At 55.2% G+C, this 27,806-nt stretch overlaps 2 protein-coding genes across 11 annotated transcripts in view; one reads left to right on the top strand and one right to left on the bottom strand.

Moving 5' to 3' along the window:
• LOC103816314 (H(+)/Cl(-) exchange transporter 5) overlaps positions 1-17,523 on the top strand; it is a 30,070-nt gene extending 12,547 nt beyond the window's left edge. For 7 of the 10 annotated variants that reach the window (XM_030229007.2, XM_030229010.2, XM_050974631.1 and 4 more), the window contains 11 exons: positions 3,068-3,219; positions 4,251-4,350; positions 5,687-5,871; positions 6,321-6,443; positions 6,879-7,085; positions 7,365-7,445; positions 8,607-9,149; positions 9,721-9,907; positions 11,042-11,440; positions 12,945-13,161; positions 13,505-15,009. In XM_030229007.2, the coding sequence (XP_030084867.1) occupies positions 3,068-3,219; positions 4,251-4,350; positions 5,687-5,871; positions 6,321-6,443; positions 6,879-7,085; positions 7,365-7,445; positions 8,607-9,149; positions 9,721-9,907; positions 11,042-11,440; positions 12,945-13,161; positions 13,505-13,595 (2,285 nt within the window). In that variant the 3' untranslated portion in view covers positions 13,596-15,009. Of the gene's footprint in view, positions 1-196; positions 339-3,067; positions 3,220-3,253; positions 3,696-4,250; positions 4,351-5,686; positions 5,872-6,320; positions 6,444-6,878; positions 7,086-7,364; positions 7,446-8,606; positions 9,150-9,720; positions 9,908-11,041; positions 11,441-12,944; positions 13,162-13,504; positions 15,010-15,276; positions 15,392-16,696 lie in introns of those variants that run through there. The other 3 variants (XM_030229018.2, XM_030229016.2, XM_030229014.2) reach the window with 3 other exon arrangements.
• A 197-nt stretch (positions 17,524-17,720) lies between these two features.
• On the bottom strand, positions 17,721-24,245 carry LOC103816485 (tumor necrosis factor ligand superfamily member 10-like). Its single transcript, XM_050974632.1, has 5 exons — positions 23,976-24,245; positions 22,046-22,192; positions 21,743-21,779; positions 21,170-21,277; positions 17,721-20,936 (listed from the first exon to the last, which is right to left on the bottom strand). Exons 1-5 carry the CDS (start codon positions 24,243-24,245, stop codon positions 20,503-20,505), a joined length of 996 nt encoding a protein of 331 aa, XP_050830589.1. The 3' UTR covers positions 17,721-20,502.
• Positions 24,246-27,806: the final 3,561 nt, after the last annotated feature.

Here is a 27,806-nt window from a genome sequence, read left to right as displayed (position 1 = left end):
TTCCCCTGGTGGGCTGCAGGGGCTGGCCATGGTGACGGTGTCCCCCTGGTGGGGTGCAGGGCTGGCCATGGTGACGGTGTTCCCCTGGTGGGCTGCAGGGGCTGGCCATGGTGACGATGTCCCCCCGGCAGTTGGAGGGGCTGGCCCTGGTGACGGTGCCGGTGACGCCAGGGACGGGGAGGGCCCAGCTGCGCTGCGGGCTCGCCCGGCGGAGCCCAGAGGAGGCGGAGCCTGCACGGAGTGCCGCTGTGAGCCCCGGGAATGTCCCACTGCGCCCGGCCACGGCACGGACAGACACCCGGAGCTGCTCCTGAGGGATGGGGAGTGGTTGAGCCGGGGTGAGCAGACTCTTCCAGGGAGGAAAAGGAGCTGTGAGCCAAGGGGAATGTGTCCCTGTGTTCCTGCACGCTGTGGGGCAGCAGAGCCAGGATGAGGGTGATGGAGCAGGCTGGGTGGGCTGTGGGATTTCTGCTGTGTAATGGTTGTTTGTTCACTGTCCCTGTGAACCCCCTGCGTTTCTGGGATTTCTGGAGCAGGGAAGCAGCCACGGAGCTCTCCAGGTGCCGTGGCTGTCTCCTTGGCACTGGCAGGACAGTCAGCAAACGCTGTGGCTCTGTGGGGTGGCACATGGCACAGCCTGGAACTTCACAAGTGCAGCCTGGTTTTCCTAAGCTTGGCAGGGTCTGAAGTGGAGCATTAATTAACCCCTTCTGGGGAGTGATCAGAACACTGAGAAATCTCTGTTTGAAATGAGCTGTGACAGGGTCACTTTTCACTCACTGTCTCTGATTTGGAGATGTGGATGTTACAAACAGGGAGATCTGTGCAATCGTCTTGGATGTGTTTTTGCAGGGCATCACCGAGCTCATTTTCCTCCTTTATTCCTATCTGGGAATCATAGGATCCTTGATTTGCAGCAAGCTGAAGCAGGAAATAAGATCTTTATAAATATTTATAGCTGTCAGCCATTTCATAGTTCTGGATTACCCCTGAAAAAAAATATAAAGTTGTTTTCTCATTATCGTCTGTCAAATGAACAATTGTCTGTGGCTGGAGAGCTCAGGATTCTCCTTTGCGAATAAAAATCCTGGTGCTGTAGGAGGGCAGGCTGGGCTGAGCAGGGATCCTGGAGAGCAGGATCCAACTTGCACCTGCTTGGTCTGGAGTGGGATCAGCCCATCCCATCTGCCCATGGGCTCACTGGGGCTGTGGATGGGATGGGATCACAGGGGTGTGCCTGAGGGCTCCTGCAGGAGCCATCAGGGTCTTGCTGGGGGGTACCAGGACTTGCAGCCCCTCTGTCATTGCAGCGCTGTGCTTGCTTTGTGCCTTGGGGTCTGGTTCCTGGTGCTCCAGGGCAAGCTTTGAGCTGGGAGAGTGTTCCCAGGACAGCTCAAAGTCACTGGTCTGGGCAGTCATTCCAGTAGAGTGAGCATGGAATGTGCCTGATCTCATCTTCTCGTGGAAATTGCTTCTCAGGGTGTTCTATTAGCTTGGCAAAAAAAAAAAAAAAAAAAAAAATAGCCAGAGAGAGCCTCCTGTCTGCAGCACAGAGTCAGGGATGATTGGGGTGCTTCTGGGAGAGGGGTCATTCCTGTGGGAACAAACTCAGCTCCTGCCCTGGGCTGCAGGTGGGACTTGTTCAGGTGACTAGGATGAAGCCTCTGCTTGTTCCCTGGATACCTGTGCCAGGTAGCTCTCATGTCCTTGGAGCAGCACCAGCCAGGTGGCAGGAGGGGTTCCAGGCACTTCAGTGTTCCATGTTCTGCCTTTGCTCATGTTGTTGACAGGATGGTTTATTCCAGGAGGTTCTGGTCCATCAGATTTAGAGAGCAGCATCTAGGATTTCCTGCAGGGATGTTTCAGTGGGGAAATCTCTGGAAGCCTTGATACTAATTTTGCATTTCCAAGCCTCTGGTCTCAAAAACGCTGTTAAAACCAGGGATTCCTCATGGAAAATGTGCCTCATTTCCCTCCCAGTGCAATTGGGTCTCACAGCCTGTGCACTCAGCATTTGGAAGAGCTCTGCAGAACTCCATCTTTTTGTTTTTGTCCCAGGTGAAGCGAGGAGCTGTTTTAAGTGGGTTATTTTGTGGTGGTTGTCAGTTCTGTACATGACTCATCCTGTTTTCCTGCAGCTGTGGCAATCTGGGAGATGGACTTGAGAAGACTTCACAGCCCTTTTCCCTTCCTGCTTCACATGATGGGGCAGAGGGCAGCTCTTTGAATTCCTTATTTTTCCCATCTGGAGACACTTTGCCCCTGTGATATCTGCAAGCTAAATATGCTCAACTATCAACTGTTATCCTTCTGCCTGGGAGTTTTAACCCTCCTCTTCCCCTCACCTTCCAGATTTGACTAGATTTTCATTTTCACTCTTCTGTTTTTCCCTCTGAATGACTGCAAACACTCAGTGTCTTCCAGGACCGGAATTTGGGGAACGTACACCTGAGCTAAGTGTTGTTTTCCATGGGCTGGAACAGGTTTCAAAGGAGACCCAGTGGCTTGGCTGGGTTCTCAACTGAGGGAGGCTGCAAGTTCCAGTTTGGTGTTTTCCCAAGCCCCCATTTGGTACCAATTTCTGCTTCCCAGGACCCCTTGGACGCTTTGCTTTCCCTGTTTCCGTGATCCCATCACGCCTTCCTGCCTATCCTGCTCTCATCCTTGCCAGATCTACCTGAGATACCCTTCAACTCTGTTGGAAATCCTAAGTATTCCTTTTCTCCTCTCCCTCTCCCATCTGCTTGACTCAAATGGCAAAATATCCTCGTGGCAAGTCCTGGATTTGGGGAAAAGGCACCATCTAGATGCTGGTGGTGATTTACTTTGCTCTGAACAGTCATTTCCAGGAGCAACCCCATCTCCAGGTGATCTGCTGAAGCTGGGGAGGGTGTACCTGGCACAGATCACCTGGGAACATGTGCCCATGGTATTCAGCTCAGGAAACACCTCAGTAGCTCTTTATTTCCATTGAAATCTGTGGTTTTCCTCCTAAATGAGTTTTGGTTTTTTATAAAAAGAGGAAAAACTAAGAAATGCTCAATTTTCCCCCTTCCTCCCCCACCAGGCTTCTCCTCATATAATGGAGGAGGGATGAACGGCAGGACCACCATGATGGATTTCCTGGAGGAGCCTCTTCCTGGCGTGGGCACCTACGAGGATTTTAACACCATAGACTGGGTGCGAGAGAAGTCCAGGGATCGAGACAGGCACAGGGAGGTAAAAATTCCTCCTTCTCCTCTCTGGCTCTGAGTGCAGGATAATTCATGTGTGACTCTTGCTAGGGTAGGGAGGCTCTTCTTGGAGACCCCTGAGATGGAGGGATTGCCCTTAGGATGGGAGCTGAGAGTTCAGTTTGAGGAAAGGGAGCACTAAATCAAACATGTTGCAGTTTTTTGGTTGCTGCTTCTCTTCTGAAGGCTTTGATTTATTCCAGATGGGGGTTTGGAGACCAGAACCTGCCTGGTTTTCTGCTCTCACATTTGCACTGGTGAATGGTGCTCTTTCAATTGAAACTTTTTTTGTTTGAGAAGACTGAGTTCAATTCTTCCAGAGTTCCTTCCCAGGTCTTCAGCACTCTGCAATGAAAGGAATCTGCTCAGAGTGCAAGGGGGGCTTTAGCTGAAACACCCGCTCCTGCCTTGCTTTGTCACAGGGAATAACAGTGGTGAGCTGGAGCGTTTCCCTTGGGAGAGGTAGGTGGGCACACAATGGTTGTTCTGTCACCCTTTGTCTGCCTGTCAGGAGCAGTGAGACTGACAGGCCTCAGCCATCCTGGGCATCTGGGACAGGGTTGAGTCCCACTTGCCAGTGCCACCAGTGCCCACTTCCCAGCTGGACTATTCCTCTCTGCTGGCATTAAATCTGTGACACCGATCTCTGGCCATATCGTTCAGACTGTGGCACAGGTGCCCACAGAAGCTGTGGCTGCCCCATCCTTGCAAGTGTTCCAGGCCACGTTGGATGGAGCTTGGGATAGTGGAAGGTGTCCCTGTCCATGACAGGGGGTGGTACTGGGTGATCTTTAAGGTCCCTTCCCACCCAAACCATTCTGGGATTCCATGATCCTTGATCCATTCTCCTGCCCACACCCAGAGCTGCAGCAGCTGTAGGAGCAGCCACTGTCAGATGCTTTTTCTCTCCCTCCTCAAAGCAGAGTCCCAGTGTCACCAAGTAGTTTTAAAGCATTTACACCACAGTGGATCAGAGTCCTCACAGGTTTTTGTTTTGTTCTGCAAACCCTTTCCCAGATCACCAACAGAAGCAAAGAGTCCACCTGGGCCCTGCTGCACAGCGTGAGTGACGCCTTCTCTGGCTGGCTGTTGATGCTCCTTATTGGTTTGTTGGCAGGTGAGAGCAAACCTCCAGGTAAAACTAATTCCTGCACTGCAGCATCAGGATACATTCCTCCCTAAAGCCTGGCAGATCCTTAGAGCAGCAGGATTTTGGAGTAAGGACTTGTGCTGACACCAAGGGCTCTGTTGCTGCCTTGTAAATTCACAGGGAATTATTTTTAAGTGCTTTGAGCCTATGTTTGTGCAAAACCAAAATACAAAACTGAGGCTGAGAGATGTCCTGGACACCCATACTGGGTCTGCTGCTGGCATAGAGCTCTGAAATTAATGAAAAACGTTCATTAAAGCAGAGCTGATTGAAACACTGGGAATGTCTGTGCTGAGTGCTCCTTATGGGTACTGAAGTGGTTAATTCCAAGGGCTGCCAGCAAGTTTCTTATTTTTTGGGTTTTTTCTGTCTATACTTAGATATAAAAAGGGAGAGGTGTTGTTTGGAAATCAGATGTCTTTCAGAATTCAGCTGGCTGAGATATATTACTTAGAACCAAACTCTGGCCCCAGGGCAGCAGGAATAAATCGCTTGGATACAAATCTTCCTCACAGGAAACAGCAAGCATCTGTCACGAGGGATGGAGCAAAATCTTGTGTTAATGTTTACCCAGGAAGGCTGCTGGCCAGTTGGTCATTAACTGGGGGATTTGCTGCATGTTTATTGCAGCCTCTGGAGCTTGTTCTGTCACTTGCTTCTGTGGATCAGAGGTCCCTGGCCTCTGCCTTGGTGTGGGGGTTTCGGGATTGGAGGAGTTATTAACAAAAGTAACTTAAAGATTCCTCTTAAAACCTGACGTCTCTTCTGTGCTGGCTCTGCTTGCCTTGTTTTACTTGGCACAGTTGTAACTTTCACCTCCTTTATTTTTCTTTTTTTAAATTAGAGTTGGAAATGTGTTCTCCAAATTCAGAGTTATTCCTGTCACAGTGTTGCTGTTGTTGGTACAGCTCCTGGATCCTGGTGACACATTTTGTCTGAGTCCCCAGGAATGTGGGACATCCCTCTCTGCCCTCCCACTGCTGCTGTGCTGTATTTAACAAACAGTTATTTTATTGAGAACAATTAATTGCTGATGATGCGGGGGGTGGGGGTTGGACACAGTCAGCCTTTGAAACATCATCAGCCACGCTCTGTTTCCTGACTTGCTCTTTTCAGTATATTGAAATTATTCAAAACTAGGCAAATCCTCTCATTTAGCTCTCCACAGAGTAAAAGTGAGTTGTAGGCAGAAACATTGCTCTATGTGTTGGGAGGCGAGTCCAACATTGGTGGGGCAGACTGTGACCTTCAGGTGTTTGAGTCTGCTCATTAAATTATTTTGGTTTTTTTCCCTTTAAACCAGGTTCCTTGGCAGGTCTGATCGACATCTCTGCCCACTGGATGACAGATCTGAAGGAAGGAGTGTGTCTGGCAGGGTTCTGGTTCAACCATGAGCACTGCTGCTGGAAATCCAACACCACCTTCACCGACAGGGACAAGTGTCCTGAGTGGAAGAGCTGGTCCCAGCTGATCCTTGGCCATGGAGAGGTGATGGGTGCCTGGAACTGCTTTTGGTGCTGAATTCCCTGTTTGCCCAGTCTGTACAGCATCCCTGGGGTGATGTGGGTGCCAGAAGTCCAAGCTCTGGGTGGTTCAGTGGTTCATTGTTGGGGCCCTAAAGGAGTGTGGGTGTTGTCCTTGGAGGGGATGTGGGGAGACAAAACACTGCCACATTTACAGATGCAGTGTGCCACTGGTGTGTCCAGGATGTGCTGTTGGGGGGTATTTTGCCCATGAATGTTCTGGAGAATGCCCATGATTGGTAACCCAGCAAATGGAACCTGGCCTTGAAAGCTGAGACTTAGGGCAGGTCTCTCCATTTTTAGCTGATAAGTCTGTGTGGTGTCCTGCTGATTCCCTGTGTTCACTTTAGTGCCCAGGTCTGATGTGGTTTTAGTTGAAACCATCTGATTTTGGCAATTTCCTCTGTGTTCCAGGGGGCCTTTGCATATATCCTCAATTACTTCATGTATGTTATCTGGGCCTTGATGTTCTCCCTCCTTGCTGTGCTCCTGGTGAAGGGCTTTGCTCCCTATGCCTGTGGTTCAGGGATCCCAGAGGTGAGTGAGAAGGAGAGTGGGTTGTTTTTCAGGCAGGGCAGGGATCCACTACCCAAAATTTACACATGCATGTTATGGAATAATATATTCCACTTTAGATGATGGCTTCATATGTAGGTGTTTTTCCAAGCTGTTTGAAACATGTCTAATACTAAAGTCTCTGTGCAGTTCCTTAGAAAATCAGATGTTCTGGCATTGCTGCAGGAGGTACTGCTTAGGTGTTCCTCCAGCAGATATAGTGGCCCTCAGAGAAGGACTCAGATAGCTGCTCCTGCCTTTGCATGGAGAGATATTCTTATGGACTCTCACTTTTGATAGCTCAGAGGAACTCTTGTAAGCTGTGGAAAAGGGCAGGATTTGGAACGTCCAGTAAATCAGGACCTCTGACCAGGGCTTGAATGAAAGCCTGTAGAGCTTTGTGTGCTTGACTTCCAGATCAAAACTATCTTAAGTGGTTTCATCATTAGAGGCTATCTGGGCAAGTGGACGCTGGTCATCAAAACTATCACCCTGGTGCTGGCCGTGTCCTCGGGGCTGAGCCTGGGCAAGGAGGGGCCCCTGGTCCACGTGGCCTGCTGCTGTGGGAACATCCTGTGCCACCTCTTCACCAAGTACCGCAAGAACGAGGCCAAGCGCAGGGAGGTACGTGGGGACATCAGCCTGGGGAGGTCAGATGGGCTTGGAGCTCTGGGGCTCAGGGTAAATGGTTCTGTTTTGGGGTAAATGGTCCTATTATGCTGATTTTTTTTGGAGCTCCTTCTTAGGAGGAGCTCACTCCACCTTTTCCCTGCTGCCTTAAAGCAGGTCAGACCTAGCTGACTGTGCTGTAGATAAACATTGTACAAATTTAAGTGAAGACAAACCAAAAAGGGCGGTGGTTGGGAGGTCTGAGGAGTCTGAGTGCCTCTGTCTGTCCCTCAGGTGCTGTCAGCAGCTGCCGCCGCCGGTGTGTCCGTGGCTTTTGGAGCTCCCATTGGAGGAGTGCTCTTCAGCCTGGAGGAGGTAACCTTGGAATGCTGTGGGTTAGAAACACAGCCCGTGGGGAACCAGCCCGTCCCCTGGCACAGCCTGAGGCCATTTGCCTTTGTCCACTCTCCTGACAGCTGTGTCCCAGGGTACCTGGGTGTTGCAGCAGTCCTCTCATTAGGGGTAGAAATGAGCCAAGACACAGACTCTCATTTAACAATGTAAAAAGGGTTCCAGTTTATTATTCTTTACACCTTAGCCATTCTGAGTGACTACAGCAAACTCCTGCTGTTGGCTTCTCTGACTGCTGGCTGTTTCCTGCTGGAAGATGACTGCAAGTATTTCCTTGCTGTCTCTGACCAGGCTTTTGCCTAGCTCCACTATGACTGCAGGCTCCAACAGCAGACTCTGAGTCTATCAGACCCAGACTGATCTCACAGCAGATCTTTTGCAGCAGATCTCTCCCTTGTTCCTTCTTCCTCAGGGCACCTCTACCTCCTCAAGGTCTTCTCCCTCAAGGTCCTCTTCCTCCAGACTTTCCTTGACTGGCCAACCCACCCCTTTTATCACACTTACCTTTATTAGTCACAGCTGCAACCCATTAAGGGCAAGGCTGTTCTTCTTCTTTGGTAATTAGTACAACTATGATTTATTAGGGGCGAGGTCACTTGTAATCCCTTCTTCTACACCTACATGTGGGAACAAACTTCCCTGGTTTATCAATCCTCTTTTCTTCCCAAGTATCGCCTAATCCTTAATCTGTTGATCTGGATGTGAAAGGACCATTGCTGTTTAGCTCAAGGGAGTACCAGAATGGGTTTCAGAGGAGGGCTGGGATGGATTTGCTCAGCTGAGCAATAGTTGGTGGCAGTGATGGCAGGCACTGCTCTTTGGTACTTTGGACCTTGCAGAGCCACAGAATTCTCCCAGTTCAGCTCATGGCTGATGTGTGACAGGTTTTATTACCTGAGTGAGTCGCTCCAGGGATCACAGAGGACACATGCACGTGCTGCAGTTCAGGGCCCATCCCACTCACTGAAGCCCTCATTGAACTGGAGCTCCAGAGCAAGCCTTGGGTGCTTGGCAGGAGAGCAGGGAATGAGCCAGTGCTCATGGATCTCTGTCCTGGCTTTACTCCCTGCAGTGTGGTCATGCTAAGTGTTCAAGTGACCAAATGTGCTTGGTTCTCCTCTTCAGGTGAGTTACTACTTCCCTCTGAAGACCCTCTGGCGTTCCTTCTTTGCTGCACTGGTCGCTGCCTTCACCCTGCGCTCCATCAACCCCTTCGGCAACAGCCGCCTCGTGCTCTTCTATGTGGAGTTCCACATGCCATGGCATCTGCTGGAACTGGTGCCCTTTGTCCTGCTGGGAATATTTGGTGGGCTCTGGGGAGCTTTCTTCATCCGCAGCAACATTGCCTGGTGCAGGCGGCGCAAGACGACACGTCTGGGCAAGTACCCGGTTCTGGAGGTGATCGTGGTGACAGCCATCACGGCCATCCTGGCCTTCCCCAACGAGTACACCAGGATGAGCACCAGCGAGCTGATATCAGAGCTCTTCAACGACTGTGGGATCTTGGATTCGTCCAAGCTCTGCGAGTACGTGAACGATTTCAACAGCACCAAGGGGGACGATCTGCCTGACCGCGCCGCTGGCCCCGGCGTGTACACGGCCATGTGGCAGCTGGCACTGGCCCTCATCATGAAGGTCTTCATCACAATCTTCACCTTTGGCATGAAGGTGAGGGTTTCCTGTAAAGGAACTCATCTTCTTCCCATGCCCTTAAAGTTTTATTTCCTCTCTAACCAGACTTGTGTTACCCCAAGCTCTGTCAGAAGGGGACAGACTGCTGTTGTTTGTCCTGCTGCTTGGACCTTCCAGCCTGACTGTGGGCACCAAATGCAGGCACAAAACTGGTGCCTCAGGGTTCCACATTCCATTTTCCAGACACAGAATGCTCCTAAATTGTTCTGCCTCAAGCTTTTTTGATAAATATGTGATTTAGATGAAAGAGCTAAATGCAAAGCAATCAGTGTCTTAATTTGTTAATGCATAATTGGGGCTGTTCCTTGCTCAGAGGGTTTGGAAGTTGTTTGGTGCAGCCTCTGAAGCTGCAGGTGCAGTTCCCAGGTATGAGCTGATGGACAGTTTTTATGTCCCTGCTCATTGCAGGGGGGTTGGACTAGATGACTTTTCAAATGTCCCTTCCAGCTCAGCTCCAGCAAAGCCTCTGCCTCACTCTGGTTTGAGGTTCCACCACTCCTCTGTGCAGTCCCTGGGCTCTGCAGCTCACTGCCCCTTGTTCCCACAGGTGCCCTCGGGGCTTTTCATCCCCAGCATGGCTGTGGGGGCCATCGCGGGCCGGCTGCTGGGAGTGGCCGTGGAGCAGCTGGCCTTCTACCACCATGACTGGGCCATCTTCAGCGGCTGGTGCAGCCAGGGGGCCGACTGCATCACCCCTGGCCTCTATGCCATGGTGGGCGCCGCCGCCTGTCTGGGTAAGCTGGGGCTGCCTGGGGCCACTCTGGGACTGGGCCTTGGCTGGCCACATGAAGAGGTGGTGTGGTGGGTGAATGGTTGGACTCCCTGATCTTAGAGGTTATCCATGCCTTAATCATTGAACCACAGAATGGTTTGGGCTGGAAGGGACCTTAAAGACAATCTCATTCCACGCTGTAGTGATTCTACAGCTGAAGAGCTGTGGTTGTGACTGACCATCGGAGCTGGCGTCACCTCAGGAAACCCAGGAAACTCTGTAATAGAGCGTGCCATGTGTTCCTCACCCGGGTGGTGTTCTTTTGCCATCTCCAGCCCTGTGCTGGGCACAGCAGCTGCAGTGGGGAGCTCCTGAGTGGGAGCCAGAACAGTTGAGGCTGCCCAGGGACTTGAATTTTCCTGTGGGGTTTTAATTCATCTTACTTCCTGTTCTGGCCTTAAATCTCATGAGGCAATTCTGCTTTTAAGTGCTCTGTTTTTTGGTAACACTTCTTCCTCTTGGCTGAGTTGGAGAGACTGGGTGCATGTGACTGAACTTCACTTTCACAATTCCCAGCCCCCTCATCCGTGGAATAGTACAGGAGTCCTAATGGACTACTTTATCCAGAGAAACTCTCCTCTAAAAACATGCCACCAAACCCCATCTTTGGCCTTTTTAGAGAGAATACACCATGTTTGAGTAACCCAGTCTAGTGGGAGGTGTCCTTGACTGTGACATGGGTTGGAATGAGATAGACTTCAAGGTTCCTTCAAACCCAGACCCCTGTAGGATTGTTTGCATGTAATTGATGGAAGATAAATACACTTTGACTTCATTAATGGGTACTGCTGGGCAGCACTGAAGGGGTCTGTGCCCCTTTGAGGAATGGATATTGGAACAAAACTCCTGTAAAATATTTGGGAGAATTTGGGACTTGAATCTCAAAAGCATAATTAGAACATGCCAAGACAAAAGCCCGCAGAGACCCTTAGCTCTGTGCCAGGGCCTGGTGGCAGGACAGAGGTTTTGGTGCTGTTCTGATTGTGTTCGGTGCTGCTTAACGGGGCAGTCCAGCTGTGCTGGCACCACCCTTCTCTAGAGCTTGGAACTGGTGTGACACAATGCCAGAGTGACCTGGGCCATGCTGTGTTGGCAGGGGGGGTGACCCGGATGACTGTGTCACTGGTGGTCATCATGTTCGAGCTCACGGGGGGCCTGGAGTACATCGTGCCCCTAATGGCAGCAGCCATGACCAGCAAGTGGGTGGCCGACGCCATCGGCCGCGAGGGGATCTACGATGCCCACATCCGCCTGAACGGGTACCCCTTCCTGGAGGCCAAGGAGGAGTTCTCGCACAAGACACGGGCCATGGATGTGATGCGGCCGCGCAAGAGCGACCCTCCCCTGACGGTCATCACACAGGACACCATGACCGTGGAGGATGTGGAGACCATCGTTACCAGCACCACCTACAGCGGCTACCCCGTGGTGGTGTCCCGGGTGTCCCAGCGCCTGGTGGGGTTTGTGCTCAGGAGAGACCTCATCATTTCCATTGGTAAGGGGTGGCACTGCCCGGGTGAAGGTGCTGTCAGTAATGCCAGCTGTCGCTCCTGGTGCTGGTGGCTGGGCAAGCTGGTGCATCCCTGAGCAGTTTGGGTGGGCTCTGCTTGCCTTGGATGTGAAGGGCAGGGGGTGGCTTGTCACAGGATCACAGCAGCATTTAGGTTGGGAAAGCCCTCCAGGATCATTGAGTCCAACTTGTGTCTGATCCCCACCTTGTCACCAGCCCAGAGCACTGAGTGTCACATCCAGGCCTTCCCTGGACACCTCCAGGGATAGGGACTGAAGCTCCCTGGACAGCCTTTTCCAATGTTAGCAAACTTTCTTGTGAAGAAATTCCTGCTAATGTCCAACATGAACCTCCCCTGGCACAGCCTGAGGCTGTGTCCTCTTGCACTGTCACTGCTTGCCTGAGACAATATAGAATAAAACAGGGGAACAATGCATCAGGATATTATGTGCGTTGCCTGCCTTCTGTGGTACCACCGTGAGTTCCTCCACTTTGGAAGGAACCCCTTCCTTCCTTGGAATCTCCAGGGATTCATTAAGAGTGGTCCTGTCCCTAAGCTGTGCGCAGTGATGCACAGGATGGGATTTGGTTTTTCATGATCAAATATCCCAATTATTCTGAAGTATTCTGAGTATCCAGCCTGGTGTTTGAGCTGCCAGGATGCCGGACCTGGCCTTCCCAGGCAGCCTTGGAATGCTGATATCAGATTGCAGTGTGGCAGGTACCCCCAGTACCTGTGTGTGCACTGCTGTGAAGGTCTGAGGGATGGCCAGTACTTGACTTCTTTGCCATTCCTGACCCTCATGACATTCATGGAGCCTGTGCCAGTTGTTGAGTGCTTAAAAATAGTCCTTTAACTCTTCTGCATGGGACCCAAAACAGTGACTCATAAAAGTACAAAGCATTTTATTTATCTCCTCTAAAAACTGGGAAGTTAAAAGGTCTCCAGAACTTGTATTTACCTGGCCAGAGTACAATGAGATGCAACAGCCTTGGCTTTGGGCAAAGCTGATGTGCTGAGCCTGCAGTGGAACTTTGGAGATCTTGGAGGTTCTCCCAGGTAATGAGTGACAGGACAAGACCTGAAGTTGTGCCCAGTTGAGGTTTAGTTTGGATATTGGGGAAAGTTTTTTCATGGAAAGGGTGGTCCAGTCCTGGCAGAGGCTGCCCTGGAGTCACCATCCCTGGAAGTGTTCAAAAAAAGGTGTGGATGTGGCACTTGAGGACATGGATTAGTGGTGACCATGATGGTGGTGCTGGTCGACAGTTAACCTTGATGGTCTTAAGGATCTTATCCAACCTTAATGATTCCATGGTTGCCTTAGAAGAGAGGCTGGAAACCCATCACACCCTCCTTGGGTGGGAACAGCTCTGGCAAAGGGAAGGAAAGGATTGCAAAGCTATTAAATGTGAGCTGAGGAAGGGGAACGCTCTTCTGTTTGGAAAAGGAAAAGAATGCTGCTACTGATTCAAATATTTCTCTTTGCAGAAAATGCCCGGAAGAAGCAGGATGGGATTGTGAGCACCTCAGTTATTTGTTTCACTGATTACTGTCCCCTCCTCCCTCCGAGCTCCCCGTCTGTGCTGAAGCTCAGGAGCATCCTGGATCTCAGTCCCTTCACGGTGACAGATGAGACGCCCATGGAGATCGTGGTGGACATTTTCCGCAAGCTGGGATTGCGCCAGTGCCTGGTCACTCACAACGGGTAGGAGCCCTGGGGTCACAGCCTCCTCTGCTCCCAGGACATAGGGGACTGGGATCCAGCTGGGGCTGGATCCTGGAGCAGTTCTTGCCTGGCAAAGGTACTTGTGACAGCCCAGCTTCAAGCCCTGTCCAGCCTGGCCCAGGACACTTCCAGGGATGGGGCAGTCACAGCTGCTCTGAGAGCCAGTGCCAGTGTTTTACCACCCTCAGAGGGTGCAATACTTTCTGTGGGGTGTCACTTTGGATCCTAAAAGACTCTTCAGCACCTGCAAGGGCCTCAAGTGGCCCTGCCAAGGTCCCTTCTGACGGTGTCAGTGCATTTAAAGTGTTTTTTCATTTTCCAGGAAGCTGCTGGGGATCATTACCAAAAAGGATGTACTAAAGCACATTGCACAGATGGCCAACCAGGACCCTGATTCCATCCTCTTCAACTAGAGGCAGACTGTAGGGATTGTGTGTCCTACATACCTGGAACTTTCTAGCCCATCCTGGGTAGACTTTCCTATTTTTATTGAGACCATGGATTTCTAGCGTTTTCCTCCATGGAGCTGAAGAAGATATTTTTTTTTCTACCAGATAACGAATTGCACTATGGAATCTGTGGAACATGATCTTCTTTTTAGAAGACAAAAAAGAGACTTTATTTTTGTTGCTTTTGTGAGGTTGCATTGGAAAGATTACATGAAGGAGTAAAAGCAAAATGTTAGAGAATTGTATTTCCTCCTCTTCTCTTGTTGGAACTGCTGTTACAAACGTGGGGAGGAAAAGCCAAGGTGTTTGTGCACTTCCAGAGGTGTGGAAGGAGCAGGATGGTTTTGCACACAGTATTCAGGTGGTGGCAGAGGGACAGGGCTGGGCTCAGGGAGTTGTATTCCCAGTTGTCTCCTTGGGAAAACTCACAACCTTGGGAAGCCGAAATAGGGGAGAGAAAAATAAAAATTTGGCTGATTGAGGCTGCTCAGCTGAAAGAAGGAAAAATTAACCCAGCAAACCAACCCACACTCCACCCCCCCATCAGATCTCCTTAAAATGGGGCCCAGTTTCTGATTGGGAAGATGCTAGTTTTGATTAATTAGTGAATGTATTAATTACTCTGCCACTGCCATGTCAGGATGTCAGGAGAACCCCAAGAAGGAGATAGGAAGAGTTCACAGGTGTCTTCCCATCCTGCTGCCTTTCTCTGATCCCTTCCCAAGGATTCCTTCTCTTTGATTTCCCCTGAGCACTAAAATCCCAGAGGCTGAGTCCTGAATTCCTGCCCTTCCCCAAACCCCAGTGGTGTTGGATGTGGCACAGGTGGCGTCCTCCTCACCCTGTCCCGCCAGGGAGCCCGGTGCCTGGGATAGGGATGCTGTTCCCTGCTCCCTCCTGTCCCTGGATCCCAGCTGGAGGATTTCCAGCAGGGAATTCCCAGGTCTCCTTTGGTCAACAACTATGCAAGAAACCCTTCCCACCACAGCCTCCTGTGCTCAGTCCCTGTCCCAGTGCTGACTAAATGATTTTCCTGTTAATAAAACTGTGTCCATTTACTGGAATGTGGGAGGCTTCTGGATGTCTTGGGAGACTGATGCTCTTCATCCTGTCCTCAGTTGTTTTATGTTTGTGGGCAGTGGGGACTTCTGGCTTGACTTGGCTGGGTCCCTCTCAAAATCTCTCTGATACAAATTCCTTGTCTTTCCAAGGAGCAAAAGGCAGATTCTTGATTTTCCAAAGCCATCCAGCAGCCAGTTCCTGCTCTGCTGCTTCCACCTGATGTCTCAATCCTTGTACAGCTCAAAGCTGCTTCAACCTGAGATGTCACTGATGGATCCAGTTCCTTCTGCTTGGGAAATAAATGCCTGGACTGGTCTGTGTTGGTTTTGTGCAGCAGGAGATGGTTGAACTTCTTCATGTTTTGCCTCAGCCCGTGCCAGTAGCAGCTTTGCCTTTAATGCCCTTTTTTGTTGTGTTTGGAGGGCAGGTGGATGCTCCTGGGAGCTGGGGCTGAGTTCAGGGAAGAAGCTGCCTTCTCCCAATCCCCTCGGAGCTCCTTTCTGGGAATGCCTGTCCTGTGTACTTCTCTTCCTGTGGCACACCTGGGAAACAGAAACACAAAGCTTTCCTATTTTCTCCTCAGCTTACCATCCTCAGGAGGGTCCCAGCTTTGGGAAATGTGGTCCTGCTTCAATTAGATCCATGATCCAAGAGTGGATTCCTCTCCCTGTGGGAAGGCTGCAGCAGCCAGTGCAAAGGTAAGGTGCCAAAAGGGAAATTCGCGTGCAGGGTTATCCTAGTTGGAGCGTCCCAGCTGGTGGTGGCTCATTCCAGCTGTTCCTGGAGAAGGAGGGCAGGGAGCAGCTGTCAGAGGGAATTGCAGCTGCTCTGCCGAATGGGGATGGGAGCCCAGGGCAGGAAACACCTTCCTAGCAGCTCCTGGCTCTCCTCAGCTGCTGCTGTGTCTGTCCCATGGATGGTTTTTTCAGTGGGAGAGGTTTCCTGGACTGTCCAGAGAAAGTCCAGTCCGGCAGGGTGGGAGTGGGAAGGGCAGGGAAAGCCCAGTAGGGCCGGGCTTTAGGGAGGGTCACTTTGGGTGCCAGCAGATTCTGGAGTCCTCACGGTGCCAAACTTCCAGCTCCTGAGAAGGGCTTTGCCCAGTCCCGTTCTTGCTCTTCCATTGCTTTCCTCCAGGAGGAGCCCTGTGGTTCCCTTCGGCAGACAGATGGAGATGCAGGACAGAGCCGGGGAGGTCCATCCGCTGGATGAGTGACCCGCGGCGGAGGGGGGGTTGTTGTAATGTCCCATTTATGGTCCATGACTTTGGGGACCTCTCTGGGACAAGGGCTGGATGCACCTGGCTGTGGGATGCTGCAAGGGCAGGATGGGACTGGAGAGAGCCGACTTAGAGCCTTCCACTGAGCTGATCTTTAAGGTCCCAACCCAAACCAGTCTGATTTCTTGGTTCTGAGGAGTAGTGCAGGCATTTGAACAGGACACAAAATGAGGAATTTTCTTTAAATGTGGAATTATTCCTTCCCGATATCTTCTGCTTGTCTCATGGGGGAATAAAAGGAGAAAGCCGCGTGTAAGTGGTGCGTGGGGCCCACGCAGCCGGCTGGAGCTGGCTCAGCGCTCCGCTTGTGCCCAGCTCCCTCCGCCGCGGGCACAGCCGGGGCCGGGGCTGCTGAGAGCGAGAGGGAAGCGGGGGAACTGTCCCGCTGCTGCCGGGAGCCACGGGCTGCACGGGGAACAGCTGCTCCTGGAAAGGAGAGAAATCCTCTTCTTCCCCCTTCAGTGGGGCCGCGGGAAAGGGGCTGGGAGCGGCACAGCTGGGATGGGACTGCACGAAATGGCCCTTCAAGGTCCTTCCGACCCAAAGCATCAGGGATTCCTCAAGGGATGAGCTGAGCCTCCCGCCCGCAGCAGCACCGGGCCTCCCCTGCTCGCTCACAGCGCCCCAGCATCAATGCTTTCCTGAGGGTTTAAGGAGCATCCCGCAGCTCCATGAATCCTTCGTGCTGTAGGAAAGAGGCTTCTGTTTCGTTTCTCTCTTCTTTCAGGCTGAATTCCTGCCTCGGGGGAGCAGTGGCTGGTGAGGTGCCCTGGAGCAGAGCGAGGGGCGCTGCTGGGCTCACACCACGCCCCGCTGCCTCTTTGTGTGCTTTATTTACAGTGTCCAAAGGAATGATTTCCTGCCGGGGCGAAGTGTATTTCGGCGTGGATTTCCTCTCCCTTCTGTGAACTCGAGCCAGGCTGGGGACTTGAAAGTAAAACGAGATCGTGTCTGGGCAGGGATGGAGACTTGGAAGTAGCAATGAGCTGGTTTATAACAACAAAAAAAGGAAAAAAAGAGCCTTTGGCCCAGGATTTATTTAGAGACGAAGGCTCAGGGCTGTGAACGCCCTGGGCTGAAGTAAAAGCAGCTCCTCAGCAGTGGAGATAAGAGGGTCCTTTGGCAGCAGCTGCAGGAAGCACTTTGTGTCTGGATTGAATCCACAGGGCGAGGCCATGGGAAATCAGGTCAGTGTGCAGATTTTATTAGTGCTGCCGTCACCCCCCCCACCTCCTAGGCTGGCTTAGAGCAGGAGGGAATCAGAATTCTGGTTTGGGTTGGAAAGGCCATGAGGCTCATCTGGCTTCCCCCGCCATGGGCAGGGACATTTTTCACTGCTCCCAACCCCGTCCAGCCTGGTCTTGGGCACTACCAGGTATCCAGGGGCAGCCACAGTTGCTCTGGGCACCCTCTGCCAGGGCCTCACCTCTCTCACAGGGAATTTCTCCCCAGTACCCCTTCTGACCCTGTCCTCCTTCAGCTTGAGGTGTTAAGGAAGGGCCGGGAGGCTCTGAGCTCTGTCACTGCAGGGACACTGTGGGGATGTGCTGCCTGGGGAGCTGGAGCTCTCGGTTTTGGGGGACAAGGTCAGAAGGGATAATGGAGAGTTGTTTATTCTTGTGGCTCTCCGCAGCCTGAGAAGGTGCTGGCAGAGGAGGCTGTGTGAGGGGCTGCAGAGTTGGTTTAGGGACCATTGACTTTGCTTTTGAGGAGGAGTTACAGTGAATTTGTCAGCAATACACACATTAAAATAGTGAGTTGTAATTTGTAATAAACAATTTTAACAATAACAGAAAAGTTGTATGAGAAATCTTCAGTACTTTGCTCCATTTGCACAGCAGATTTTGTTTCCTTACAACAAGGAGAAGTGGTGTGCTCTCATCCAGGTCTTTCCACACTTTGTTCTTTCTTTCCTGGAGCACGTCCTGGGACAGGTACTGTTGGCACAGGTGCCTCAGGCAGTTTTTGTGGAGGCCAGGTTTTCATGCTGCTGGGTTCTCCTGCTGGTGGCCAATCCATTTGTCCAGGTGAGAGCCTGGCCCTGGCCGGGCTGGGGGTGTCCAGCCCTTCTGCTGGAAGCAACAGGACAGGGAGGACAATGGAGGAGAGAGGGGGGCCACAGGGACTGAGGCTCTTGGGGTAATCTGTGCCAGTTCCTCACAGCCAGGAATTCCAGCTGGGCTCTCCCCAGACAGGGTGAGGCTGCTCTTTGCCCTGATGCTGCTGCAGTTCTCCTTCTCCCATCCACCTACCCATGAGCCCTCTCCTTTCCAGGAAAGCGGGGTGAGCCATATTGCCTGCTGGCACCAAGCCCGGCTCTCCCTACTCACTGTTTTCCCTGCTTCCTCCATGGCAAACACAGCCTCTGCTGGCTCCCTTGGGCCGTGTTAAACTCCCTTTCACAGGAAATCTTGGAACCACCTGCTGCATTTCCTGCAGCCCCTGTTCCCTGCTTCAGCTCTGCTCTCCCATGGCTGCTGCCAGAGGTGGGATAAGCTTGGTGCTCCCAGGGGTGTTTGAGACTGAGGATGTCCAGAGCCCTGCTGTGGGACACCGAGGTGGCTGGGACAGCAGGAGGGGGGATGAGAGATGGAGGAAAAGGGATGGTTTTAGAACAGAGGGGTTTGGAGTGCTTTTTTTTTTTTGCTTTGGGCAAGAGCCCAGCATGCTTTAGGGCCAAATGTTGCAGAGCCAAGGCTCGGCTCATCTCCCTCCATCCCTCCAAGGGGAGTGGGAAAATGGAGCCTTGCAGCCCTGCCATGGGGGGATCAGCCCTGTCACCCCTTTGGAGGCTGCTGGAAGCAGCTCTTGGTGCTCTCTGGCTTTGGATGAGCTTTTGGAGGTTCTGGATGAGCTGGGGAATCTTCCCTTGCATTGGGGCCAGTCCAGGTGCCTGTGTGCAGGTGCCAGGGTGGCAGTGTGCTGTGGGGGTTGTATCAGCCCCCCTGGGTCAGGAGCCTGCAGGAGATGGGGGCTGGAGAGTGGGAATTCCCAGCAGCTGGGGATGGGGGGGGATGTGGGAACTGCCTTGCTCAGCCCCCAGCCCTGGCCAAGGATGTGGAGGGCCAGGAGTCAGGCGTGGGAAGCTGCAGAAAGGATGGCAGGAGCTGCCCAGGAACAGCCCATCGTAACCCCGGGGCCTGGCTTCCTCCTGGGCTGGGCTCGGCAATCCCAAACTCAAAGAGGAGGAGCACTGGGACCCCCTGGGAGCTGATGGGTGCAGGGGAGGAGCTGGGTGGGCTCAGATTTCATGGGGTCTCTGCAGGAGCTGAGCCCAGAGGGAATGAAGGCTCTGGGTTGAGAAGCAGGAACACATCCCCTGGGTACTGCCTTGGCTGTCCATGGGGGCTGGCAGCTGCAGAGCCCCTGGAGGTGCTGTGGGTGTAGCATGAGCAGTAGACTTTGCTGGGGTCTGCCTGGAGCTCTGGCAGTGCCCCAGCCCTGCTCCACCTGGTTCCAGGTCTACCCTGTCCAGGCTGTGTCCTGTGTGCAAAGGGGCCAGACCTGTGCTGGACTACAAGGCTTTATTCTGTCCTCCCTGAGAGCCCCATGTCTGTGGCACCCCACACTGCCACTGTGATAATCCCCCCAGTCTTAGTAGGATACAGAGAATACAGGGGGAGTTGGAAAAGGGGACTGTGCCCACCCAGTGTCCATGGCCTGGGCCAGCTGGGCCCTGCTCTGCCCTGCCTGAACCAACCTTTGGCCTCTGGGCTGGCCTCCATCACCCCAGGGCTAGTTTGGTCCCTCCAAGGTCTTGCTGTGACCACTGGGCTCACCCAGAGCTGGATTCCTGCAGGGATTGCCAGGGCTGGAGGTGCGAGGAAGTGGGGACTGCGCTGTCTGTGAGGTCTAGGGGAGACAAAATCCACATGGGAAGAGGTGCTGGGTCAGCAGCCGTGCTGAGCTCCTGGTCCTGTGCAGCCTGGCTCGATCCACGTGCCCCAGTGCCACGTGCCGGGTGTGGTGCCAGGGCTGGCGACTGCTGAGGTGTCACAGTCCTGCCCTTTGCCCTCCCTACAACCATCGCTGCTGTCATCCCAGGGTTTCATCTCCCAACCTGAAACTCCTTCATTCCCTGCCAGAGGCTGACACTGGACCTGCCCCATCCCCACAAGGTGTGCCAGCCCTGTGTCCCGGGGTGCTTCCAGCCCCAGGTCCTGGCACCCACAGCTCTGCCCAAGGTGGCATCAGACCCATGGGTGTCACCCTGCCATGGGGACACTTTGTCTTGAAGTGGCAGATGTAGCCCTGGTGCCTTTCCTGCTGCAGGGAGCCGTTGGGAGGTGCTGTGCCACCAGGGTTAGGATGTCCCTCCTTGTGCATGTCCCCTGTAGGCCCTCGGAGACCCTTCCTGGTTCACGGCTGTCTCTGTCATGGAGGGTGGCACTGAGCACAGCAGGGCCCTGCAGGCAGCCATTGCTGTGCCCTTCTTGGCTCATCCCTCACCACAAGGGACAACGCAGCCATAAGAACCCTGCGCCACGCCGGGCCATTTGCTCTGTCCAGGGGCCAGTTGGGAGCAGAGGGGTGTCACAGGTCGAGCCGGAAGGCCCCGAAGTAACTGGCGGCTGCGTCGCTGGAGTCGATGGCCAAGGAGGAGACGGAAACGAAGAGCTCGTCACCAGCCTTGAGCTCGAAGAGTCCCCCTTGGTAGAGTGCGTGGAGCCCATAGTCAGCCTCGGGCGCCCAGCACTTGGTGCCCACGCCCTTGAGCAGCAGCACGGGTGGGCTGTACGCCGGCTGCCACTGGATGCACTGCACGAGCTGTGGGCCCGAGTCGCGGCCGGCGCCGCGGTAGCGGAAGTAGATCTGCGCGTACACGTAGTACTTGCCCGGCTGCTCGACGCGCAGCCGCCCGGCCCGGTACGTCATGTTCTGCACGTGGGACAGGAGGCTGCCGTGCCCCCAGTGCATGATGGCGTGGCGGCACGACTGGGAGAGATTCTCGGAGCGCTGGGAGCGTCCTGCGGGTAGGGAGAGTCGCTGAGGGGAGCGACCTGACAAGGTCACAAGGAGGGGGGAGGGGGTGGCTCTGACCCCTTCCCAGTCATCCAGTTTGGAGGGCTGGAGCTTGGTGGTCTTGGAGTGAACAGGAGACACCTCTCCCTGTTAGCTGCCCAACCATCCTGGTCCCCTGCCCTTTGATCTCTCTGGAGTCTGAAGACCCAGCAGTGCCCAGAGGGGTTCCCCAACTCACCATCCTGAGCCAGGCTCTGTGGGCGGAGGGTGAGATGTGCTGAGGATTTCCCGGCTATTTTGGGAGGAAGTTGCCCCTCTGAGGTGTTGAAGTAGCTCCGCCAGGCCTCTGCAGGAAAGGAACAGATGCTGTAAGAGCAGTGTGGGGCCACACGGCCCCATGCCAGCAGGGCAGGGAATGCCCCACTGACCCACCAGAGCAAAAGGTTATTGAGGGATGGAAATGTCTTGTCAATCATCAACCAACACATCTGTGAGTGCCACGGCCCTGCCTCCCCAGCCTCTGGACAAAGGAGACGGCTGTCCCCCAGCCCATTCCTGGAACATGTGCCTGTCATGGCAAGTGACAATCCTGGCTCTGCCCTCTCCTGCCCCAGCTTACAGCACTGGAGTTTGCCTCACCCTCTGCTGGCCTCCCGGGATCACAGCTTCCATAGATCTCAGCTCCCATGGATCCCAGCTCCCCTGGGTCACAGCTCCCTGGATCCCAGCTCCCCTGGTTCACAGCTCCCATGGATCACAGCTCCCCGGATCACAGCTCCCTGGGTCAGGCTCTGGCCCAGGAGGGACTCACCCTTCATGGCACTCCTGCGGATGATGTTCTCGGTCACCTGTGCCACAGAGAAGAGAAAGTTCCCTGGTTAAAGGTGACATGGGGATTCCCCATGCCTGAGCTCCTACTCCAAGCCTCCATCACCTTCCCTGTCACGCTGTCTTTGGGCCCTGCCACCTCCTCACTGTGAAGGACTTGAGTCCCACTCCCACCTTGAACTATCCTGGCTATTCCCCCCTCCCATTGCTCTGGTGAGGTGGATGGAGAAACTGAGGCATGGGGACAACCAGGAGCTCTCCCATCCACCCCTGGTCCCAGGCTCACCGTGGCCACATAGGTTTTGATGGTGCTGGCCAGCTTGAGGCAGCCCTGGCTGCTGCTCAGCTTCTCCAGGCTGGAGCCCTCGAGCTGCTGATTGAGCACCTGCAGACACCGCAGCTCCTCTGCGCTGCCCGGAGCCTGGGACTTCAGCTGGGATGGAAACAGAGCATGATGGCAAACTGGGACAGAGCGAGGGAGCAGCCGGGATCCTGCTGGGGTGTGAGCAGGGGGCAGCTGCCTTCAGCCCGGCTCCTCCAGCACCCAGGCGCTCAGGGAACAACCAGGATATTGGAATCAGTTCAGCCTCTGTATCCACAGCACAGCGCTGTGAGGTCAGATTGAAAGAATCTGGGTTCATCTCTGCCCTCCTGGTCCCCCGGCCGGCCCTGCCCCGGCCCTTCTCCGCGGGAGGGCTGCGCGAAGGCTCGAAGGCTGTTCCTGTACACACCTGCCCGCCCAGGTGGCAGCGCCGGGTGCTGCCAAGGCAGCGAATTCCCCCGGATGGGGCTGTTCTCTTGGGATGCCCGCGGCGGGTGCGTGTCCGGGCAGGGCTGCCCGCGCAGCTCCTCCGGGCTGGCTGTGGCGTGTGCCCGCCCGCGGAACCGGAGCCAGCCCGGCACGGGAAGCTGCTGGAGCGGCTCCAGAGAAAACCACGGAGGTGTTACGAGGGCGGGAGCCCCTCTGCTCTGGAGCCAGGCTGGGAGAGCTGGGGGTGTTCATCTGGAGAAGGCTCCAAGGAGAGCTCAGAGCCCCTTCCAGGGCCTGAAGGGGCTCCAAGAGACTGACTCCCTACTCTCAGCACACATCCAGTGACCGGCCGCTGAAATGAGCCCAAATTGTTCCACTACAATGGTTTTCTCCTCTCTCCGCCTTTTCTTTCCCGGGGCTGTGTCTCCCAATTCCCCTCCTCTCCCCGCCTTTCATGTAAATTCCTCACAGCGGGACCTCATGTGACCCAGGGATGGAGACAAAGCCCGAAGGAGGCCTGGAGCCCCCTCCGAAGGCAGCTCCGATGGATCCAGACAGACTGTTTATTCTCCCTGCATCCGTGGCAGGGCTTTTCCTTCTTCCCTCTCTCTCATGTGTTTTGTGGAATGTCTGGCACTGCAGGACCCTTTTTCTTTCTTGCCGCACCCTCAGGGATGAGGGCGGCTTCCACGGCGTTGCTGCCAGCCCCGAATTTCTCTCTATCCACGGATCTCCCGACTGGCGTTTCCCTCCCTCTGCTCAGGGGTTGTTGTGGGTCGGAATCAGCAGCTGAGGGGAGGGGCTGGGGAGGATCAGACCATCACGGCCAATTTTAGGAGTGGTTTTGCCCGACTGACCCCGTGGGAGGTGGGAATGGCGGAATCCCAGCACAGTTGGTGGGGCTGCACTGGAGCAAGCAAAGAGCTGCTGGAATGGGGATCCCATCATCTCACAAAGGGGGTGAGGAGGATTTGGGGATCCTGGAGTGTGGGGGAGATGGGAATGGGAGGAGGGAAAGATGAAGCCAGAACCAGAGGTCAGTGGGGCCTGGAGCTCAGGGAAGTCCCCCCGCACCCTCATTTGCGGCTGGAGACTCCGATGGGATCCCAGGGCAGAGCCCCCCTCTAGCAGTGCAAACCTCAGCTCCAGGCGGGACCCAGGACAAAGGCGCCACATCTGGATCGGCGACAGTGCCTGCCCCTCCGCCCACGCCTGCACAGCTGGATCTGCAGCTCCGGGCGGAGCTCGGGCAACGTCCATCCCCAATCCACATCTGGGCCCGCGGCTCCCTGGGGAGCTGGGGCAGTGTCCCCCCCGCAGCCCGCACCTGGACCCGCGGCGAGGCGGCGCCGGTCGCTGCCGTGCCCGGCGGGCAGAGGCGAGGGGCTGGAGCCGGCAGAGCCCTCCCGCAGCCGCCGGGACTCCCGGGGCCGCAGCCCCGCTCCGGTCCCGGGGCAAAGCTCACCTTGGAGATGGCCATGGTGAAGTAGACGAAGAGGCCGGTGGTGGAGGCGATCTGCAGCGCCAGGATAGCCATGACGGCCACGCTGCCCCACAGCGGCCCGCACCGCCGCCGCCGCTGCCCCCGCGCCGCACCGGGGCCGCCGTCCGGACCGGGACCGGGACAGTCACCGGGAGCGGGCCCGGCAGCGGGACCCTCGGCCAGCATAGGCGTGTCGGAGCCGCCGCTGTCGGAGCGCAGGTACTGCCCGGCGCCGGGCGGGTGCGGGGCCATAGCCCGAGCCGGTCCCGATGCCGCTGCCTCGGGCCCGAGCGCGGCAGGACGGGCGGGGCGGGGGCGGGGCGGGGGGCGGGGTTGGAGTGGTCTGTGGCCGAAGGGGCGGGGTCTCTCGTGGCCACCGAGGGGGCGCCGGGTGCGACGGTGGCCCCGGGGCTGCGGCTCGGGAGGCAGCAGGGCTGCCGGACGGTGAGTGTCCCCAGAGAGCCCCAGAGTGTTAATTCACGGGTACACAGACACAGAACACAGGGAATGGCTTCACTCTGCTAGAGGGCAGGGATGGATGGGATATTGGGAACATATTCTCCCCAGTGAGGGTGGGCAGGCCCTGGCACAGGGTGCCCAGAGCAGCTGCGGCTGCCCCTGGATCCCTGGCAGTGCCCAAGGCCAGGCTGGACACTGGGATTTGGAGCAGCCTGGGACAGTGGAAGGTGACCCTGCCCATGGCAGGGGGTGGCACTGGGTGAGTTTTAAGGTCCCTTCCCACCCAAGGCATTCCATGATTTATGAATATGTTTCACACCGCCATCACAGGACAGTGGTGGAGCTGCTGGGGTGACCCCAGGTGAGAAGACCCCAGTGACCCTGGGCTGAGAACAGAGGGGTCTCAGGGATGGAGGGACACGACCTGAGCCGGGTTTAGGTGATGGGGCTCACGTCAGCTCTGGTGACCAGCAAAGGCTCAGAGAGGTGCAGGTTTGCAGGATGGGGAGAAAGAGCTGCTGAGCATCTCCTGGAGGCCTTTCTGGGAGGGCTGTGCCCACCCTGCCCTCCTGGACTGGGCACAGGGCTGCCCTTCCCTGCTGAGCCCCAGGCTCTGTCCTGCTGCTGGCTCACATTGCTCCACAATAGAAACGTGGAGCAGGTTGGAATGCAGAAAGGTGGGACAAGCTGCTGTTCCCTAGTGTTGCCGTGGCAGCTTGGTGCTCAGGTGAGTCTGTGGCTCCAGGTGCTGTTACCTGTGAAATGAAAGTGACACCTGAGAAAGCACAGGAGCACTGGTGTCCCTGCAGAACCGCTCTCTCCTGTCCTGCTGGGCCTTGGGGAGGATGGGTGGCCTCAGCCCAGATCCCAGCCAGCTCAGCAGCCTCCAGACCATCATGGAGGGGGCTGTCCCCTCCCCAGGACGTCTGACCCTGCAGTGTCCCCAGAAGCACCATGAAGCCCTAGGGGCTCAGAGCAGAGGGTCTCCCACCCCAAAGCATCTGCCAGGTTCAGGACTGATTTCCCTGCCTCTCTGCCAGCTCAGTGTCTACCCAGTGCCAGCTCTCCATCCCTGCCCTGGCACGGAGATCTTTCCCCAGGCGACATGTCTTCCTTGGAGTCTGGGAAGGGGGCTGATCTGGGAGGGAGGTGACTAATTATGTCTAAAAAAATCCCCTGACAACTCAAACCTCCTGGTTGTTCTCAGGAAAAGGGCTTAAGACCTGTTGAGCCAGGTGAGGGGGGAAGAACTGCAAAGGACACATCTGGGAAACAGCTGCCAGCCTGGTCTAGTGTCCCTGTCCATGGCAGGGGGTGGAATGTGGAATGGGATGGGTTTCAGATTTGCCATTTGGGACATAGATGTTTGTGCTGAAGGAACCTGAGACCACTGCTCTCTGTCCTGCTTCGTGGGATGGGACAGGGGCATGGCTGAGCTCTGCTGAGGAGCAGAGGGAAACCAGCAACAATCAGAACCCTGGAGCCTGGGGCTGCCCTCTTGGAGAGAGCAGGTTTGTCTGTGAGTCAGGGCAGGACCAGAACTGGAGCTGTGCAGAGAAAATTGGGTGGGAGCCAGGGGGAAAAGCATGCCTCAATCCTGGCTGAGGAGTTGTTTTTCACTTCTAATGTTTCCTGGTCTGTGCACTGGGAGAGCCGGGTCAGGCAGAGCCTGGAAATCTGTTTCCTCGGTGCCCCGTGGTGCAGAGCAAGTGCAGGGGAGAAGGAGAGAGGCTTGTTGGGCTTTCCCAGTGCTCTCAGTGAGGCTGGGATGGGAGAAACTCGGCAGGAGATGCCGACACGGATATGGAGCTGCGTCTGGGATTTCCCAGCCTGTCCCTTGGATTTGCTTCAGTTTGCTTCAGGCAGGATCATGGAACGTGCAATTTTAGTTGTTGTCCATGTTTCCTGGGATGGCCAAGGCAGACCCCCTGAGCTGGGTCACTGCAGGATGCTCCTCCTGGGGAGATCCCAGGGCTGGCTCTCAACTCCCCGCGCTGCTCCGTCCAGCCGAGCCCAGCCCGGCACTGGCTCCGGCCACTGATGACTCCGAACAGGGTTGACCACATGGTCCTCCCTGAGGAAACAGCAGCCCCTGCGACGTGAAGTCATCGTGTGTGGCTCAGGAGCTGCTGTAACCTCCCTGGAATGTGCCCTCAGATGTTTGTCTTGTTATTGGAACCCATCAGCTCCTGTGCTGAGATGTTTTTTGGGAAAACCTCTTCCTCATCACACTGTACTTCCAGTGGGAGAGGGCCAGGCGTCCAACCGCCTCCCTCCAACCCTGGGAGCACCCCAGCCCTTCCCTGGCTGTCTCCTGCCCCTGGGCTGGGGCCAGCGTTTGTTTGTCCCTGTTTTCACAGAGGAGGTGGAGACATTCCCTGCCTGGTGGCATTGGAGCTGCTCCAGAGCTGCTCCAGCCTCACACGTGCCAGCTGCAGGGATGGGTGGTCGCCCAAGTGGGACAGGACATTGGCTTGGACGGGCACAGGATGGTCCTCACAGCCCTTCTTGGCCTCTGGCTGGTGGAGGTTGGGAGCCAAGGCATAGGGAGAAAGGGAAAAGAGGAGCAGAAAGGCTGTGTGGGGACCCAGGGGCGCTCCCTGCGCTGCTGGCTGGAGTTTGGCAGGGAAGGGATGGATGGAGGAACCCCATAAAACCCTGGACCCACGAGCTTTCCCAGGAAGGATGAGGAGCAGTAGCCTCTGGAACATCCCAAGGCGGGACAGCAGCTCCCGGGACATCCACGCTCCGGCGATGGATGACAGACAATGACAGACACAATGACAGGCAATGAGAGGCAAGTTCTGCTGCCTCCTAGAGGCAGCTCCTTCCCTGAGCTGGGCTCCCCGGTCCCAGCGGCTCTTGGCACAGCTGATCTCCTCGCTCCCTCTAGTGGGATTGGGATGGCTGCGTGGGCTCCTGCCTGGCCACACCTGCGTCCCCTCCCACCTCTTGATGTACTCCCGGAGAACCTCCCCATGGGATATTTTTTTTTTCCCTGCCACAAAGCCCCCAGCACCTCCCAAGCTGCCCAACGTCCTGGGGAAGGAGAAAAACATTGTCCCGATCCCTCCTGGAACATTCCGAGGTGAATCTCCTGCAGGAGCAGCACCCCAGCCATGTCCCGTCCTTCCCACAGCCCTGCCAGGAGCTGGAAGGGCTGCTCCAGTAAATGGTTAAAGCCCCAGTTTTTGTGGCTGAGGTGAGATCCTGAGGAGAGGGGACAGGGGGAGGCCATTCCCCTACTGCCCCCGAGCTGGGATTTGGGGGTTTTACACCGTGACAGGGAGAGGAGGGACGGGAGGAGGCAGCGCCTCGTGGGGTTCTGTGTGCTGGGTTTGGAAGTCTTGGAAA

This window comes from Serinus canaria, chromosome 4A, assembly GCF_022539315.1.
Source record: "Serinus canaria isolate serCan28SL12 chromosome 4A, serCan2020, whole genome shotgun sequence".
In the NCBI taxonomy this organism is placed as follows: domain Eukaryota; kingdom Metazoa; phylum Chordata; class Aves; order Passeriformes; family Fringillidae; genus Serinus; species Serinus canaria.
This window is presented reverse-complemented; position numbering and strand designations above follow the sequence as displayed.